Genomic DNA, 20,465 nt, shown 5'->3' on the forward strand with positions numbered 1-20,465 from the left:
TATTCAATTCTTCCTTTACTATTTTCTCTTTTTAGTTAATTCACACTGTCCTTGATTCCTTAGCAAATTACAGAACTGTTTTAGAATTAAATTGGCTTGAAGACATTGCTGCAGGAATAGATGCCTATTTCCAGTGTCCCTAGTAATGATGTTTTCTTTTCCTTCAGCTGATTTGGTTCCCAAGAGCTGGAGCTGTCTTGGGTGTGCTAAGTTCTCTGATTTGTCATTTTCTCTAACTTCATATGAAGGGGGGGTGGCTGTCCCAAGGAATTTTCTGCATTCTTATCTTTAATATATGATCATCATTGCAAATAAAGGAAGAAAAGATAAAACATTTGGTGCTGTCATTCACTAGCAATGAGTAACTATTGTGACCTGTATTCTTTTTATTTTTTATTGGTTCTTTTTAGTTATACATAGCAGTAGAATCTAGTTTGATATATTTATACAAGCATGAAATATATATTATTCTATTTAGTATCCCAATCTTGTGGATGTAGATGATGGTAAGATTCACTATGGTATGTTTGTATATGTATATAGGAAAGTCATATCAAACTCATTCCACTGTCTTTCTTTGTGACCTGCATTCTTATTTTAAATTGTAAAATGTAAGCTGATAGTAAAGACTTGACCCCTGAAATACTTGTCAGTGTAACACAATTCAGTCTAATCATCTTAGCAGTTCTGAAGCCATTATTGACTATCTTTGCACTTACAATTTCTCAACAATACTAGACTCTTACTTTGTGGAATTGTTCCTGGGAAAGTTTATCATGATCTTGAATATATTGATAAGTTCTTATTGGCTGAAAAGTATATGATGAATTCCATTTTATTCTTAGTATAGATTTAACTCACTTTATGGATCAGTTATTTTCCTGAAAATTTTGCTTATGAAGTTAATTTTCTTTTAGCAAATTGATTTTTTATGCTGACATGTATTTTAAATTGGAGTTGTGTTTTCTAGTAGGATTACAGCCCAAAGGCATGACAAAATCACATTGGAGATTGTATCATCCCCTCAGGAAGAAAATGGCAATTTTCAGAATAGTGATAAAATGCTAAAAACAAGTTAGTAAATTGAAGGTGATTAAGGTTATTTTTATGTTTGACTGAATAGATTTAAAGTGTAAATGGAAAAAGTACATGATAACTTAGCTGAATAAGACTTCTGAAAAGACTCCTCTACTGCATGAAAACATGAAACTCACTTTGCTGCCTTAGTGGTTTTCCCCACCTTTGTCATATTGTACTTAGAAGGGAGGCTGATGAACAACAGAAATATTTCAAAGTGAGTAAAATAAAATTTGAGAATGTATTCATTGAACCACTTATTTGAACTTGAATATGAACTTTAAGGAAGAATGTAGTTCTGTCCCAATCTATCTTTTTGGCTTCAATAGCATCTAATTCAGCACTTGGCAACAAGTAATAATTCTAACAGCAAAAATTTATGTAGTACCCTGCTCTGAGTGCATTGCACATGTTAACTCTTTTATCTTTATAGCAACTCCAGAAGACAGGAACCATCTTTTCACAGAGTACACTGGAATGTAGAGAGGTTTGAGTAAATATCCCAAGTTCCTTTGGCTAGTCAGAGGTTGGAACTGAGACACAAACTCAGGCTGTTCTATTCCAAGGTCCACATCAAATTTAAAAGTAGGTGCTCACTACAACTGATAAAAAGGAATGGGACTTATTTCTGGGTGTTCTTCTATACATACACTGTTCATGCAATGTTTCCAAAATTCATTCAATAAGTATCATTATATACCTCTAAAAACAGTCATTATATTAGAAGCTGAAGAATGAACCAGGTAAAGTTCTACCTCCCCATAAAACTTTCCCCTGGACCTCAGAGACAAAATTAACAAGTATATAAATATATTCTGTAGAGAAAAACTTAGATGGCTGTGAAAATAAACTCTAGAGTCATCAATTTTAAACAAGAAGATCAGAGAAGGCCTAATTAGTTTCCTGCTTTAAAATTTTGGGAAAAATATATAAATATTGCATACTCATATGTGAAGATTTTATCATAAATTTCCCTCTAATGGAAATTGAATAAAACTGAAGTCAGACCGTGTTTCCACATTCTGTCTCCAACTTCAGAAGGCATATGGAAGGGGCAAAAGCAGAAGGGCATCATTTCATTTGGGTTTTCTCATGGGTTATGCCTGATGAAGCAAACTTTTGGGGTTCATCTTATAATGTTGGTCTCAGTGATACCCAATAGCATTTAAATTTTATGGTGGAATATGTTCTTTGTCAAGAAGAGAGAGAAAACAGGAATAAGGAAGAAGGGAGGAAAACAAGAAAGGAGGGAGGGAAGGAGGAACTTAGGAGTGACTTGAGACTGCATTTACCTTCTACCTGATGGCATTAGTTTCTGTTTGCTTAAATTTTAGTCTTATGGAAATCATGCAGCTATGGAGCCTGAAAGAGAGTTTCCATTCTCCTGCCCCCTAAAGTTTTATTCCTCTAGTTACACACCCACTCCAGCACATTTTCACTTCTCCTACAGATAGCATTCTTTCACTGGAAATTAAGGAGGAAATTGCATCTCTAATAAAAGTATAAATGCATCTGAGGCTTTTTCTAGGTGGCTTATGAAGACACAGCATTGGGAAAACCCTCTGAAGTCTCACATCCTCTTGGTGAAGCAAACACACAAAATTAACTCGCACATGACAAACTACAACATGATAAGAGTTTTCGCATGAGTACAGAGTATGCTAAAGTAAAAGTGGAGATTAGTTTTGTCTGGGAAGACACAAATAAATTTGTTAGAGGAACTGAGATTTAAGGAGGGCCCTGAAGGATGGACAGTGGTTTGTCTTTCAGATACAGGTAGATGGTCAGGTAATACTGTGTGGTATGGGAATGGAAAGCAACCATTGTGTGGATCCATGTGTGAGGTCGTAGACGGGAATTTGAAAAGTGCGTTGAGACCAAGTATCAAAGGGCTTCCTATCCCATCAGGGAGTTTGGATACTATTCTTTGTGCAATAAGAAGTCATTGAAGATTTATAAGAAGGGAAATGTCATCATGGACTGGGGTGATAGGACTTAAAAACAACTACACAAAGTATCATTAGATCTCATACTAGCAAAGAATATCAGGTAAATATAGCTGTGTTTGAAATACAATTTATTTTGCACTTTGGATGTGTGTACGAAGCATCAGGCAGGGGTTACTTTGAAGAATTACAGAATGATGTAGTTTTTAAATTAGAATACTCTAACACATTGGCAACCTTCTGAACTTTTCTGAATTTGCACATCTTGAAAAAAATACATCACAGTCAGTGGTTTGGACTGACCGGCCACATTTGATTCACAATGCAGCATTAATTCACTAAAGAATTTTCGATGCTTTACCTTTCTTTGGTGGTCAGGCTTATTTAAATGCATTTCTTACCTTTTTTTCTTATTTTTTTATTATAAAGTAACACTTTCTTACTGAATAAAATTTGAAGGTCCATTGGAAAAAATGTAGAGAGTACAGAAAAATGTAAATAAAATGAAACATTTTGCTATCTTTCCTTGCATACATTAAATTAAGGTAAAAAATGTACTTTGTACCTCATATCATACCTTGAATACTTTTTTACATATAAATATTCTTTGAAAATATGATATTAAATAACTTTATAATATTCCACAATATTGGCTGTATTATAACTTATGACTTTAGTTTCTCACTTTTTTTCTATCATGTATCATATTTTGATGGACATCTTATATATACAGATCTTGAAAACAAAGATAGTCTAGGAAAGATTCATACAAATGGAATTTTATAGGTTAAAGGATAAGAACATGTTTTAATATTTTAGAACAGGAGTTGGTAGACTTGTTCCATAGAGTCAAATAGTAAATATTTTTGACATTGTGGTCTATTTGGTCTCTGCTACTGCTGCCACTTTCTTTGTCCTCTACTTTCCTCCCTCTTCTCCTTCTCCTCCTTCAAAAGTGTTAATAAATAAATAAATAAATAAATACGGTTGCGGGCTGTATTTGGCCCCAGTGCTGTAGTTGCCAACCCTGTTTCAGAGATATATTACCAAATAACTTTTCAAGGTTATAGGCCAATGTACTCTTTTATTGGTAATCTTCAAGACTATTCCTTATCTTAATATTGATATGAAGGACTTCCATTCAACGACTCATTCTTGTACTATACCATTATTCAAAATGTAAAGTTTCACCTTTTCTGCTATTTTTAGTTTTTACTTTTTTTTCACCCCAGAAATTTAAGACTCCAGACACAATTGAAAATATTCCTCTTAAGACATTCCTTTTTAGGCACTGAAACCCAATAAGAACACCTCTATGTAGGAGTATCGTCAGTTCCTGATTAGTGACCCCATGGCTGTGTTCCCTACTGGAAGCTTACCTCTTTTAGGCACAAAGACCCCAACACCTCCACACCCAAGTTTGCATGGATAGACAGAGAAAATTCTGGAAGTATCTATTAGATGTAATAGTGGTTCTTAGGAAGTATGGTCTAGGAGAAACAGGCCATATTTTTCCTGCTAGTTGGAGGCATATGTTTAACCCTGGAGAGATTGCAGATTTTTCCCAACATCAAACATTGGAAAGATGCAGAGATGGTGATTCATACCACATATCTCCTAAAATTCCTTTTGGTTAGTGAAAAAAACTAGGTGGCTTTTGGAGAACAACAGTAATATTATAAATTTAATTAAATGGAGATGCAAATTATAAGTGTTATGTCAGATGTGATATCCATACCAAATGTATCAACACAGCTCCTTGGACCTAATATACCTTTGTTTTTAAAAATGCTTCATTTTTATACTAATCAGTTCATCTTTATCTGGAAGGAACCATAACTGCTTTGTTTTAGGGACATGATAAATTTCCTATTCCATGATATAATCTGAAAGGAGTTTGATCATTTTCAAGCTCACAGAAGATTATATAAATCCATTCATTACCTTGCTACTATCATTCTAATTGACTACAGTGAGCTTTAGGTAGCAAGTACCTAGATGCTTTAGTAAATACAAACATGCTGGAGGGCAAGAAATAAACACCATTTCTGATTCCAATTATTATATTTGTCAGAGCCTGACAGAAAATAGATGGTACATTCAAAGGGTATAAACTGAAAACAACTAGAGATTGTGACCAAATGACAGAGTTAAGAAAACAAGCAAAGGTTTATGAGGTTCCCAGAGCTAGCAACAGCAGAAAGCCCTTGTCAAGCCCAGGTCTGAAGGGGAAAGAAGGGACCAGTATTGTGTAAGGCTGGAATCATGGAAAAGGGTCATGAAGTAAGTTGTTTGTAGAAAAAAGTAGCCTCCTCCAAATTCTTGGTCCAGCAAGTGTGGATAGAGTGGCACAGCCTCTTTCTCCTGTTGCTCTCCTGTCTCTGTTCCTCATGTTGGAAATTCTCCTCAGCTGTCTTGCAATTTGACAGTGTGCCTGCTTCAGGTCTGGGGCCTGCAAAGCTATTCGGAGTGCCTCTGTAAGGATATTGGCTTTGAACTTCATGCAGCATGATCTGGGGTGGTTGCCTTTTGAGGAACCTCCAATGACATTATGTCCAGTTTCTTTCTTTTGAGCTGATCAAGTTTCTTCCAAAATAATGTCTTAGTAATTGCCTAACCCTAGAACTAAAAGTATTCTGGGACCCTTGTTGGGGAGAAAAGCTAAGTCCTCATTTAGCATTTAGGAAGCACATGATTACCAATTCCTCTGTTTCTATGCATCAGCTGGGCCTTACATCCCACAGTCCAGAGAACAAATGCTGATGACCAGAGTATGGGAGGGGAAGTCACTGGATGTTAAGTAAGGCTCACTTCATTGGCTTCATTCCAAACATTTTCTAATTTTCCCTGTGATTCTTCTTTGATTTATGAGTTAAAGTAGGTTATCTAATTTCCAATATTTGAGAATAAATTCCATATGCTCTTGAAAAGAATATGTATTTTGCAATTATTGAAAAGAATATCATAAATATCAGATGAAATTGATGGCTAATGTTTCTGATTTCTTCTATCTCCCTAAAACCCCACTGATTTCTGTGGTCAACCTTTGTATCAATTACTGAGAGAGGAATGTTGAAGTCTCCAAATACAATTTTGAATTTATATATTTTTCCGTTCAGTTGTGATAGTTTTTCTTCATGTATTTTGCACTTCTGTTACTAGGTACAAATAGTACAAATTTAGAACTGTTATATCTTTTTGATGAATTGTCTCCTTTTTCAATGTGGAATTTCACTCTTTATCCCATCCTTTCCTCACCCAAAGCTGTCAGTACTTCTACTGTCTTCTAGGTTTCAAATTCTGATAGGAAGTTTGTAATTCTTTTCTTTAATTTTCAATACATAATATCAATTTTTCCTGTTTCCTTTCATAATCTTCCTTTTATCATTGGTTATCAGCAATTTTATTTGTTATGGTGTTTTTGTGTTTATCTTGCTTTAGATTAATTGAGCTTCTTTGTCCTATATGATTAGAATTTTCATCATATTTGGAAAATAGAAGACAATATTTCTTTAAATATTTTTTTTCTGTCCTAGCCCCCTGCTTCTAATGATATATGTGTTAGAATGCATGGCAATGTCCTGTAGGTCACTGGGGCCCTGTTAATTTTTTCCAGTCCGGAAATCGCTTTTCGGCAGTGGCTCACCTCATTTGTTTTACCTCTCCCAAGGATTATAGTATTAGACTGCTTGTACTTGAACATGTAAATATAGTTTCTTCCTATATGTATTTAGTTTTTAGCTGTTTATGGCAGCAGTTTAATTCTGGGTTCTGGGTTCAGAACTCAGTTCTACCACTTGCAATTAGATCATGAGCAAAAATTCACTTCCTATTTTATTGTTTTGCCATCTTTGAAATGGGGTTGCTACTGTCTTGCAGGATTATTGAGAAGATCCTCAATAATGTATAATGTTTATAAAGTATGTGACATACAGTAAATGTCCCAAGCATCAGACATTACTTACCCTTAAGCAAAAGAATTTGTTGAAAGGTAAAGTGAGTGTCAGTCCTTAATTAAGGTTTTTTGGGGCAAAGGATAGGGCTCTTCCTAAGCACTAATGCCTAGTGGAAAATAGTAAAATTCTGGTACCTAAGACACTTTGGCCAAAGAGGGTAATTTGGGAATCTGAATGTTCCGTAGAGGCCACTGTTGGACAGCGTATCACTTCAGTTCTACATTATTGGCCACTCAAGAAAATGCTCACACTTTTATGATTAGCAAAACAAAAGTTATTGATAGACAACTAGATCAGCCTTATTATCTCCTGTGCTGGTAATAAGGCTCTGTAAAGATAATTGGCCAAAACACCTGGGATGGAGCTAAAGTTCAGGTAAGAACACAGCTATACAGCTATTTCTCTTATTTCAAATCAGAAAAATCATCAGAAGGACCAGTATTTTTCTTCTTTTTGATAACAGCAGTGAAACAATGGAATGCATTTTGTAGCTTTGTTTGCAAGGGTGCTCAGTGTCATATTTTATTCCTAGCTCTTACATGTTTACCATTAATATTAACAAATTTACCTTTTTTTCTTTGTTATGCTTGTCATGTATATTCATATTTTTATGAGTCTCTTAAGGTCCTTTCATTTTGGAGTTTAAAAAAACATTCGTAATATATTTTATAATTAAAGGCTTAGTATTTTGAAGTTTTTTCTTTATCATATCTCTTTAATTAATAATTACATCATATCTCTTTAAAACTCAGGATTCCCAGTGGTGCTACTATTCAGATAATAATTGGAATAATGCGACATTAAAGGAGAAATGTTATTCAAATTTACTTGTAATGAATGCTACATGACAGGTTTTAGGTATCATTGTTCTTCATTTCAATAACACTTTTAAATAAGTGTATTCCTTATAAGCAGATATACCAAATTTTTTGATAATTTAGGAATTTGAAATAACAACATCTGATTTCTTGAATATTTGTTATCTGAGAATAGACAGAGGGTCCTACTTTCTCAGTGCACCCTACAGCCTTCTAAATTCAGTGCTTTCCTGGTCTTTTCTGAACCAGACCTTGCCGAGCTGCACCTGCTTTCTGTCCACTTACAGCATCAATACTGCTCCTTTCTTCAAATACGTGCCCCTTTTTCCAGGTGTTAAAATATTCAGCAAAAGTACAGCCATAAATGAGTTTCTTGGCTTGAGTATTATTTGCCCCTCATTTAACATCTGTATTCTTCATAGGAAAAGACCATGGGAGAAGGTGAATGTTACAATCACAATAGCATGTGTTTACATGCCTCTGTAACATGCTATTTCATTTAAAACTGTGCCTGTAAATAGTTTTATTCATGGCTCGAGGCTTATGTGTTTGACCTTCAGGGAGGAAATGCAGGGTGTCTGTGAAGGACCCTGAGGAACAGTTGTTTCCCGAGATGATCAGCCACTTCCTTGGAGCTATTCCACTTGATGACGTGAGTTCTATTTTTAGAATTTGAACAGATTTGGGATCTGCTGCACTGCAGTGCTTCCATGAATTCTCATGAGCTTAATTATTCTCTTTATTTTATTTGACAAAAGCTGTTCCTTCACAGGAATGTGTGATAGTTAATATGCCCTCATCGCATATGGGTTAGTTTATTTAAAACAGGGACTTGTTTATATTCCCCACCAAATCCACTCACCCTCAGCCCAGAAAAAGTTTCCTAAAAAAAATTGAGCCTGGTTCAATATCAGGTATGCTCTTACTATCTTCACTTTATTGATGAAGAAATAAAGGCTCAGGGGGTCAAACAATTAGTAAAAGTCATAGCCAACAACTGAGCCACCTATCAAAGCCTTGTGCCCAGGCTGTCAAGCCTTCATGTGTACTAGACCTCATCATTCTCCTCTGTGCAGGGCAATAGCGTCCTTCTCTAAGTACATTAAGAGATGTCCCTAGAACCAGGATTTTCATTCTGTCTTTACCACTAACTGGAAGTGCTGGGAATGTTGCAGTCTTCTTCCCTCAACTTTAAAATGAGCAGGTAGGCAGGGCGACTTACAAGAACACTTCTAATTCTGAATTCTGGTTTACTTAATTTGAGTGTAAATTTCTGGCAATATCTTGTTTGATGGCTGTGATACTTCCTCATAGATTCTCCGGCTGCTGAAGCCTACTCCCCAGCCCTTTCTATTTCTCTATTCATGACAGCCTCCTTCCACCTAGCAGTACACACTCCACCTGTCGGTCCCAGCTCATAATTTTGCTCCTCAATGCTTCCCTCAAGGACAATTAGAGGCTAGGATGGGTAGATAAGATACTTTCTCAGAATTATATCTACATAGCTAGTTTAGTTACCTGGTATCATTTAACACCACTGAGAATGAAAATGGGGGCAGTGGCTTTGGCAAGTATTGATTTCTAATGGACAGAAACCATTATTGCCAGTGCTCTGGACATAGATGTGAATGATTATGCATATGGGCACACTCCCTCTCTACCAGTACTTAACAATGTCACTTTCTATTAGTTGTGTGTCCAGATTGCTGTCTCTCTGCCTTGTAAGAACATGTTTGAATAACATAATGGAAGACAACCTGTCTACCTTTACATGTCAGTTCTGATGTTTGCGGTTGAGAAAACTTCACCTCTTTAGGTTTAAGTCAAGAATGATGGATGGCCTCAGGAACTACAGCATAGGAATGAAAACTCATGAGGGTTTCAAGCTGAGGGGTATTTTCCCCCTTTTTTTTGGAGGCGTAACCACTTCATCATTTCTGTCAAGTTAGGGCTTTGCATGACAAGAAAATTAGAAGAGGAAGGCTGAAAGGCACTCTAATTTTGTTCCTTAGGGACTTTGTCTAGATCTTCTGATTTTATGCTGTGTTTTGAAACTTCTCTTAGAAGTGTGTTTATGTGTGTGTGTGTGTGTGTGTGTGTGTGTGTGTGAGAGAGAGAGAGAGAGAGAGAGAGAGAGAGAGAGAGAAGGGAGAGAGAGATTGATTAAGGGTAATTAATGCCTAGTAAATAAGGTTAATTGGTTTTTTAATGAAATGTACACAGATCTTGGTATGAATGAGGAAATGGGTGTGCCATGAGTTTTCACTTTTCAAAAACTCATGCATTAATTGGTTTCAGTACAAAATAAAAATTCTATAGTCTTCAAGCCCTCAGTGAAAAAGTTAAGTTTTTAAGTTATAGATCTGCTGTTAGGGGCAGATCATAGAGTATATGAGGCACTATTTTAACAAATAGGCCCCAATTCTCAATGGCTTACAACAGCTAGTTTTTGCTCCCATTTATTGGCCCAAGAATTGACCGAGGTTCACTTGATCTTAATGTGAGTTTAGCTGAACTTGGTTCTAGGCTGCATTTGTATCTAGGCATGTTTCTAATTCAAGGATCCCCTGGGCATGCCTGTCTCATGATGATAGCAGAAGCACAAAGCAGGGTGTCAAAACACCCTTTTATGACTTTGGTGCCCTGTCATATTGCCCACATTCAGTTGACCAAAACAAGTCATATGACCAGACTCAACTTCCATGATATGAGGAAATCTACAACTTTCACTCCAATGCAAGGAGCTACAGAGGCAATAGAAAAGGCCTTGAGTCCGTAATGGTAATGTAGGGAGGGAGGGAAGAAGTTGAGCAGTAATCCAGTGTACTACAGGTAGAGAGCTTGATTCCATTTTGGAAAGATGGTTTATAGATACTGCCTCTGTTTTGAATGGCATATTACCTTTTCTTTCTGTCTGCTTTTATTGCTTTGATAATTGACAGCCAAACCCCAGGCTGATGTTATAGGTTAGCACCAGGAAGTGCAGCTCATCATTTGAATGGTTGGAAAAAGCACAGACTTTCAAAGTGGTCACAAGGTAAGTCACCTACCTGTTGTGTATCTGTGCTGTATGTTGTATTAACCATGGTTGGCTGTAGAATTAACCTGTGTGTGTATGTGTGATTGATCAAGCTGTTGAAATGTCTTTGAGGAACAAAATAATAAATATTGAATAAAGCAGATTTGTAATTTGCACATTAAAGGAGAAAACATGATTAAATAAAAAAAGACACTTTCAGCTTTTTATAAAAGGTTCCTGAAAATCTGACACTCTAAAATCTGTAATAGAACCTAAATGGCAGTTAACTGTTTTGAATATATCTAATTTCAGGTAATTTTTCTCTTTCAAGTTTACTCAGCTGAAGAGAGTAACATGGATACTACCTATTTCAATACTTACAGACACACCTTATTTTTAACTAAAATATTTGTGTTTTTATTATTAAAACTCTGCATTAAAAAAATGACTTCACAAATTTGTTATTATTTTTGGAAAGGTGAATTTGTCCTGTGTCCTAACTGATTTTGTCTGACTTTGGAGAATAATGGCCTTCATGTTACTTGTTTCTTCCCTCAGCCCTTTCCTGTCCTAAATATCCTTATCAAAATTGTTACGCATCTTGGTTTTACCTTGCATGTTTTCTTCATAGGGATATTGTCTGGTTAAATATTAGGCAATTAGAAATTGGCTCTTTAAAACTGAGGCCATCTCTAGAATCCAAGTTCATTTTGTTGTTGTTTGTTTTGGTGCTAGGAATTGGACCCAGGGGTGCTTAACCACTGAACCACATTCCCAGCCCCCCCCCCCTTTTTTTTTTTGAGACAGGATCTTGCTAAGTTGCTTAGGGCCTCACTAAATTGCTGAGGCTGGCTTTGAACTTTCAGTCGTCCTGCTTCATTATCCTGAGCCTCTGGGATTACAGGTGTGTGCCACGCACCTGGCCAAGTTAGTTTTTATTGTTTCCTCTTAAACTTTCCATTGTTTTGGCTCTGCATGAAGAGTGAATTGGATTGTATGCCTCCCCTGATTACTGCAGTATTGGATAGCCACTGGAGGCATGCGTGTGTTTGCTGTGTGTGCACATGTGTTTATCTAAGCCCTTGTTATCTTGGGAATTTACCACTTTCTCAAACCTGAATGATGAACTTAGACTCACCAGACAATGTGCCTCTGATGATATAGATGTCTTACCTTAGGTGTTGTACACTGTGTTTTGTGATGTACATATCATGTTTTTTATTGTTTTATTAGTGTGTGTGAACTTGACCAAAACCAGCAAATAATAAAAAGTGAAGGGATTTAAAATGAGGGGTCCGATTAGTAATTAAATGTTTTGGAAGTGAGTTAGTATGGTAAGAGCACACTATACATCGAAAAAGGTATATCTCTTCTTGCCAATCATGGACTGAAATACCCTAGGAGGGGGATGAATTATGTACATAGATGTTAAAGGAGTATGAGCTTTAATTTCTTCATCTATTGAAGTACACTGACTTCCTCTCAGGAAAAAGTGAAGGTACTTAGCAGTCTGCCTGCTTCCTGAGATAATTTTAGGCAGTAGTCTTTTTCTGTCTTTGGAGCAGGGTTGCTCCAAAACATGTGGCTTCCTAAATGAAAGCTTAGGAGACCTTCTGTCTGCAGACAGTAGGTAGCAAGGGGCATGGCTGAAAATGCACTCATTCTAGAGCATCTGGCCCTCTAGAGGTCTCACCTTCTAGGCACCCTATGTCACAGAGGTGAGAATAGACTTATGAGGTCCTGTACTCTCATTTTTCTCAGTGACTGCAACAAAGTGGTTAGTGGAAAGCTTCCCAGGGCACCTGTAGAAACATTATGACCTGTATCACTTTCACTTGAAAATGTGATTAAAAACAATGAACCAAACAAGCAATCAAAAAGTAAAGCCTTACTAGTTTCAAAGTTTCTTTCTTCTAGAATGCTACTCTAATATAAAAGGAGAAGCATGTTATGTATGCTGATTTATTCTCAGCTCAAGTTACTTGTAAGTCAGGTACTCAGTGTGGTGGAAGCCGTTGGTTGTCTTTGGGTCACTGCCAAAGAGACTCTGACAGAATTATGTGTAATAAACACCCTATCATATGTCCAACAATGATCTCTCCTCAAAAGTACACTGAGCCTAAATCTTTAACTTCCACCTAATTACTTAATATTTTGCCAAGGTTGATCACAGGCATTAAAAGAGGACTAGGATTTGAGTGTTATCTGGGACTTTAGAGATGATCTGATCTAATCTAATATTCTCCCAACGGTGTTCCAGTAAAATACAAATGGTCTGCAACGTATTATGCAGATGTCCCTTTAAATGAATCCTGTGGCCAAATAAGTTTGGAAAACCTTGTTATACAGAGTTATGTTTCTTTACCAAAGGACTTCTGAAGGTCTTCAGTATGCAAACATGAATCCTGCTCTCCAAGGGATACAGCATGTGGCTTTTCTGACCACAAAGTCCTTCTAGTGCAGAACAGACGTTGCCAACTTGAGAATGTCAGTCAGAGGCCATGTAGCGTAGTCACTAAGAGCATGTCCTCTAGTGTTTAATGGCCTGGGTTCAAATCCTAGCTTCACCATTTACTGATTTTATGATCTGGAGCCCATTGTTTAACTTCTTTGTGCTTCAGTTTCCCCATCTAAAATGGGAATACTAATGATATGTAACTATAGGTTATTTTAAAAATTGAAGAACAGGGCTAAGAACAATGCCTGGTGCTATTATCACTCTGACAGTTTTGGTGAGAATGAGCCAACTTAGTACCCTCAATTTGAGAGACAACTGAAGTGAGTCCCAAACAGGTTACTCATACAGCACTCACTCTTTCAACAAACCATGCATGATGATTCTGTCCCCAGAAACATAAATGAGCAAGGCACAGTTCCTGCTCCTGAAGAACAGATGCACTAGTGACTTGGTTCAGGTGACACCAATTAGTAGTAAAGCCAACAGCCCAGGCCTTCTGATTTCTTTTAACAGCATCTCCTCCTGATTTCATTCTGACCTAGCATGAATCATGAAGCCCAGGTTGGTAAGCATAGAGTACAGCTAATAGATTTATCCTTTTAAGTTGTGGTGAGGGCATATGTTTTAACTTTCTGTTGGTGTTATCCAGAAAGAGTAATTGGTAGAAGCACTTTTGGAGGACAGAAAATTCTAAAATTAGAAAGAGAAGAGAGAGAGAGTCTGAAAAGGCCCTTGTAGAAGTTCCCCAAATATGGAAGGATGGATAGGAGTTCCCCATTTCATTTCAGCGGCTGTGTCAATGATCATCTTCTCTGTTTGTTTAGGTATCTCCTCCGAGAGCTTTTCTTGGGACTGCTTCAATGAGCAGACAACTAAAGACCTTCCCTCCAGGGATGGAAGTGCATGGGTCCTGGGCTACAGAGCAGGCCCACCCTGTCCATTCCTTCTTCACGAGGAAAGAGAGAAGTCAAACAGAATCGAATTGCACTTGGATCTCAATGTAAGTAGAAATCTTTGTGTTGTGGTTCTTTGTGGTCAACACAAGTTCACCTATTATGCATTTAATATTAATTTTGCATATAAAGCTCTCAAGGCTGCATTTTGTGTGTGGACCAGTATTTTGATGAATCACTGGGTTGTAGAAAAGCAAGTTGTATCTTGGTGATCTGAAATGTGTACACTAGAAAGTGACTATGTTTATAATTTAACCGAATGTTTTTTCAGAGTACTCACATTAGCTTTGCTGCCTAAACTTCATTGTGGGAAAATTTATTTGCTGATGGTCATTTAATATCATTTTACTAAAAATTTATGAATAACACATGACAGCTGACTGGTATGCCCTGCATTCTCCAGTGAAACCCAAGTAGCCTGTCTTCCCGCACATCTATAAACCTTTCTTTCTCTCCAGCTGCTCAAATAACAGGTGAACAGGTTGGCAGGAAATCTGTCGAATACAGGATGACCCATTTAAAAAACATAGCCTTCTCCTTTCTCATTCACTTGTATGTTCATTGACACAGAAGCATTGACTCCCTAATACAAAGCATTGGGCTGGGGTTTAGCTACTTCCACATTTAGATGGCCTGATAGGATAGACCAGACTGCCATGGTTCTCACCACTCTCCTTTCCCCAACCCAGTTTCCTGCGGCAGAGGGGTTGAGCACTGGGAATCCAAGAAGCATTTTAGTTTTTCTTTCTCTGCTAACAGCAGTAAACGCCCTGCTGATAATCTTGTTCTCGGGTTTATTACTTTCCAACCTGGAACTATGCAAGGATGCGCACGGGTTAGACTTATGATCACATAGGGAGCAACATGGGTTTTCAAATTCATGGGTTAGGTGCATCATGTAGGTGGTAACCAGTGAGTAGGAGAACCTTGTATTTTTCATAACCATAAAACCATAGTCACTGCACATTATTTTAGAAAAGCAGTTGATATTAATTTTTATAACCAGATGTTTAGAATAAAGCTGGAAGATAACAGATTGATAGTTCTTCAGGTGATGGGGATTTGTAAAGTCTTGTCTTTGTCCTCCCTGCCTGAAAAGTATATCTTGAGATGTGTTTAAAGAAAGAAGTGTAACAGTGACATCTATTGGTGAATTACTTTAAATTGAGCAGGTGACAAAGGGAAGGAGGCCTTGGAATTCATAAAGGCTACTTTCTTTTTCTTATTTGTTGTATTCCTAGTTTTTATTCTTGTGAATGAAATTATTTTTTAACTTTACTAAATTTCTTACAATTCTAAAAATCATACACAATCCTTATAGACAATTAGAAACATGTACATACATTAGAAAAAAGAAATTAACCCATAGTCTCCACAGCTGAAAATTTGATATATTTGGATGATGTATTCTCAATGAAGCTTTTTTAAAATATAAGTCTACTATTTTATAACCTTTTTTATTTTATAACCAGTTACTTTTACATTGCCTACCCATGATTTATAACATCTTTATAGATGTTATTTAAGTGATTGAATAATATTCCACTTAATGATATGCCAAAATTTAATCATGTTTTTCATTATTGGACGTTGAAGTTGTTTCTAATTCTAGAGTAGTACTACTGTTTGGAAACAAATACTATAACCACACTTTCTTCAATATTTAAACTATTTCCTTATAATAAACTTCTGGAGGCAAATGATTTTGTATAAATATTTTTAGGCTTTTGATACATATCACTACATAAAAAGCCTATTATTATATATGTCATATATCACATATTGTAAGTATGCATTATCTATACATATACAATGCATGTGTAATACATGTATACATGTCTTTATATGCTAAATATGTAAGTTTGTTTAATATACAATAAAAATAAATGAGCATGTATGTTTCTTAGTTTTCCATTAGTTATAATTTTTAAAAATTGGAGGGAGTAGTTTCTTTGGATTATTATCTAGATCAGCATTGTTAACACTTGGACTTTGTTTACTTACCATGACCTATCTATTATAAATGATATTTTTAAAGAATAAAAATGAATTTCAGGGAGAAGAGACACACAGGTGAGGTCTGGAAGGGTCCCTGTGGAGACAGAACTCCTTCCATTTTTTTTTTTTCTGTAGAGACCTTATCATGTAGGCATGATTGGTCAAGTAATTGGCTATTGGTGATGAACTCTACCTCAGCCCCTTTACCTTCCCTGGAGGTCAGAGGTGAGGCTGCAACCTCTAGTCCTCCAGTCACATAGTTAGTTTCCCTGGAAGCCAATCTCCTATCCTTAGAGGCTTTCCAAAAATCCCCTCATTAATATAAACTCAGGTGTCATTAAAAGGGACTTACTCCTTTCACTTATATCACTCCTGAGCTGTTTTAGGAGCTGGGGCCAAAACCCAAATATTATTACAAAAGATGCTCCTATCACTTATCACATAAAATAATTTTAAGAGCTCTGGCCAGACACCAAAGATGAAGGCCAGATCCATATGTCTTCTTATGTCACCATACCAAACAGCCAGTGTGTATTTCAATTCCTAAGCAACCAGCACTGTGGTCTTGTGGCTGTGGAAGTTGCTGTGAGGAGAGGCTCTGCAGGCTGATTATCCTGTAGTGCTCCTTCAGCATATTTGCAGACCATCCTGAGCAAATGACAAAGCTCTAGAGGACTGTACCCTATGGTCTGTTACCTCCACTTTTGTATTATGCGATTACCAAATATTGTTATAGAATAGCCTTATACTAAAAAACAATTCTTGTCTGAAATTCAAATTTAATTGTATGTCCTGCATTTTGTTGACTAAATCTACCAACCCTGCGTATCACTTTTGGGACAACGTTCAAAAGCACCAAATGTATGAGTTGCTCTAGGACAGCATCTATGTATGATACCACCTCAGTCATCCCAGAGAGCCATTTAGAGCATAAAAATGAAGAACTTAGCCTTAAAGTGAAGTTTCCATGTTCCAGCAAACTAGGAGCTACCATTAACTGTGCACCTCAGTTTGCGGTGTACCTCGAACCAGGCAACTGAATGTGGTGAGAGACTAAAGAGCCCAAGTGACCAAACTCATTACACCAAGGGCAGTTTCCTGAAGCATCCATGAGGGGAATGCTTAAGGATAGTTTGTAAAATGTCTATTAATAAGGCACATGGGGGGCTGGGGATGTGGCTCAAGCGGTAGCGCGCTCCCCTGGCATGTGTGCGGCCTGGGTCCGATCCCCAGCACCACATACAAACAAAGATGTTGTGTCCGCTGTAAACTAAAAAATAAATATTAAAAAAATTCTCTCTCTCTCTCTCTCTCTCTCTCTCTCAAAAAAAAAAAATAAGGCATATGGTTAGGGAGAAAAGGTACTAGGACAGGTGCAGCCTGAGATTGAAAACAGAGCTATGAAAAGCAGAGGAGGTGAACAGTCATCAGAGTTACTTGTTGGTTGCAGGAACCTTTGAAAGTAGGACTTGGCATGCCAGCTCTTAATATACAAACTTTGAATTCATATTGGTGTTCCTAGTTTACAAGGATCATCAGTCTCTTTATTTGTGAATGCTCCTTAGTGAATTGGCTTAATTGTCTGGGGAAAACACAGCATCAGAATCAAATAAGTTGCACTTTATGAACCGAAGGATATAATCATCAGTTCCACATGCAACCTTGAATTATCTAAGCCAGTAACAAGAATTTAGAGGTACTGATCACTTTCTAATGTCAGGTTCAGTTCTCTGCAGTATTATTGTGTCTACTGTGCAAATCAGACAAGAGGTTCAGTGAAGACAGCAGCAGTACTTGAACCCAGGTCTGAGTATAAAGTGTTTAAATGTTAATCCCCTCTATCTCTTCACTACTTGGATACTTCTGTTTCTTTTTTTTTTAATGTGTGTGTGTGTGTTATTATTGTTGTTATCTGTTTGTTTTCTTTTAATTTAAGAACAAAGGACATTCATTTAATGGGTAGAGGTTAACTCCATCATCAGTGATGATGATGGAGGACCAGGCTCAGAATTAGGTAGTTAGAACTACAACAAGTATTAACACACATAACTCATCTAGTGAAAATACTGCAGCTGCTAATCCGGGGCACTATATCCCTCATCATGTACCAGTCGCATATAGGTGAGGATATAAGCAGATGTCAGTTACCTACTTTCCTTCACTCTTAAATGGCAATCCCCACAGTGTAAACTAGATAGCACATCAATAACAAATTGCTCTCTGATATGGTGCCTTCGCATGACATGGAAAGGGCCCACATCTTTGTATTGCTTTTTTGAAAGCCAATGAGAATCACCCTCCCACTAAAGCCACAGGATTGACTTGCCCAAATCATTAGGATTAGAATATTCAGGGCAAATGGGGCTAGTACTGCAAGTGAAATGAATTCAGAAATATCAAAGTTGCTTGTTTCTTGAAGGAGTGGGTATATTTGTGAGTGTGTGTGTGTCTGACAGTGTGAGAAAGAGAGACATATGTCTGTTGGTGGTACAGTAAATGATCAAGAAATTAGCAAGGTAAAAAGAACAATTGCAATTGATGAATTTTTAATGGATTCTTTAAAAAAATCTTGTCTCTTGAAGTCATAATAAAGCAGTTGGAAAAAACAAGCTGATATGATTCCAAATCCACATAAAATTTAATTGCTCTCTCAAATTAGTTCCAATTTTGGAATTGGTGTGGTGGTTTGGTACTACACTTCAATAAAAATCCTCTTTTGTGTCAAGCACAGAGTTTAGTCAACATGCCATTTCCACAATTCTATGACATCCACCTGTATATTCCCCACAAATTGCATGGTAATGATAAATCTGGTAACATACCACATTTCTTTGTAAAACAAAAAGAACAATAAACTTAATCACTGAACCAACTTAATGGTTAATGTAGCTGTTAAATTCATTTTTCTTTGATCTTTATAACACTCCTTGTTCTTATTTCCTCTTTATATATTCTGACATGAAATAGTGGTTCATATAAAATTTGGATTCTCGATTGTATACACAGAGAAAACTTTGTAGTATACTTTCAGAACCTGAGAGAACACAGTATAGAACTGAGTTTTATTTTTTTTAAATGAGAAATTTCTATTGGAATTTTATGTAAGCAAGATGGCATATTGCTGTGGAAATATTTTATTCAGTTTCTCTAAAATTCATGTGGTTGTTTTTGACCTCCTTTTTTTGTCCCAAAAGTTTCACTTCTCTGTTCATTGGACTTAGGGTACTGTGATTCTCACATAGTCTCTTTAAACCCTGGTCTCTTTCTCCTCCAAGATGGGGGATGGGGTGGGAATTTGTGGTTAAAATTATAATCCCATATGGCCCATTGAGAATTTGAACTGCAGTAGCTGTTGAACAGAGGCCATTAGAGAACACGCCTATGTTAACATAAAGTTTCAATTTTTATGGCCTAAATATTTGTCGGTTGCCCTTAGGGTTTTTCTGAGTTTAATTAAGTCATTCTGGTTTATTAATATCATTATTTCTAAATTATATTAAGGACTGCAGCTACTACAGACATGTCTTGTATATGAATATCATAAACCTCCCTCTCTAGCTATAGAAAATATATGACCTTGGTTCTTGGGAACATTAATTTAGAGTATTTCATGATACTTTTTCCAGTGTTGAAAATGACCACAGCGCTATATATATTTGTCTTATTAAATCTCCAATTAAAGTGGTGTGCCAAATGGCACCAACAGGCAATACATTTCAAAACTGTGGAAATGGGATTTTTCCTCGCCATCCACTGATCCCTGCGACCATACTTGCTTCAGAGTAAGAGTAGTCACACTGGCCATCTGTGGATTAGGAATTGTAGCACATTTAATTCTTGAACAATTCTGGGTTATTATTTTTCCATTTTATACATGTGGACATTGGCTTAAAGAATTTAAAGAAGCTTACCTTCTTGCCTAAAGTGACACAGCTAGTGTATGATCATTACTGAATACTTCATAATGAACCCAAGTGCACCCCATTTCAAAATTACAGCCTTGGCCTCTTCTACTACTTTTTCTCTGCTCTCTCTTTAACTATGTTTAAAAATAGGATCCATGGCAGTTCCTCATTTCTTTCTCCTTGTAACCTTAATGAGTGATATCTGTTTCCACATTTTTTTCTCTTAAAATGATTTCTTATATGGGTATTAAGTTCAAGGAATTATTACTGATTTTGAATTTACAATCTTTGTGTCTCTTTCTACTCTCCACAAACTTCTTCTGACTTCAGTAGGC

At 36.6% G+C, this 20,465-nt stretch overlaps 1 protein-coding gene across 5 annotated transcripts in view; it reads left to right on the forward strand.

Moving 5' to 3' along the window:
* Positions 1-20,465, forward strand: part of Fmn1 (formin 1) — a 401,580-nt gene that overhangs the window by 92,038 nt on the left and 289,077 nt on the right. For 4 of the 5 annotated variants that reach the window (XM_058584664.1, XM_058584667.1, XM_046461452.2 and 1 more), the window contains one exon: positions 14,099-14,274. The exons of the other annotated variant lie outside the window; for it this stretch is intronic. In XM_058584664.1, the coding sequence (XP_058440647.1) occupies positions 14,099-14,274 (176 nt within the window). The remainder of the gene's footprint in view (positions 1-14,098; positions 14,275-20,465) is intronic. 5 annotated transcript variants of the gene reach the window in all.

This window comes from Marmota monax, unplaced genomic scaffold (genome assembly GCF_021218885.2).
Source record: "Marmota monax isolate L192 unplaced genomic scaffold, Marmota_monax_Labrador192_F-V1.1 WCK01_AAM20220418_F8-fsc00001, whole genome shotgun sequence".
Classification (NCBI taxonomy): domain Eukaryota; kingdom Metazoa; phylum Chordata; class Mammalia; order Rodentia; family Sciuridae; genus Marmota; species Marmota monax.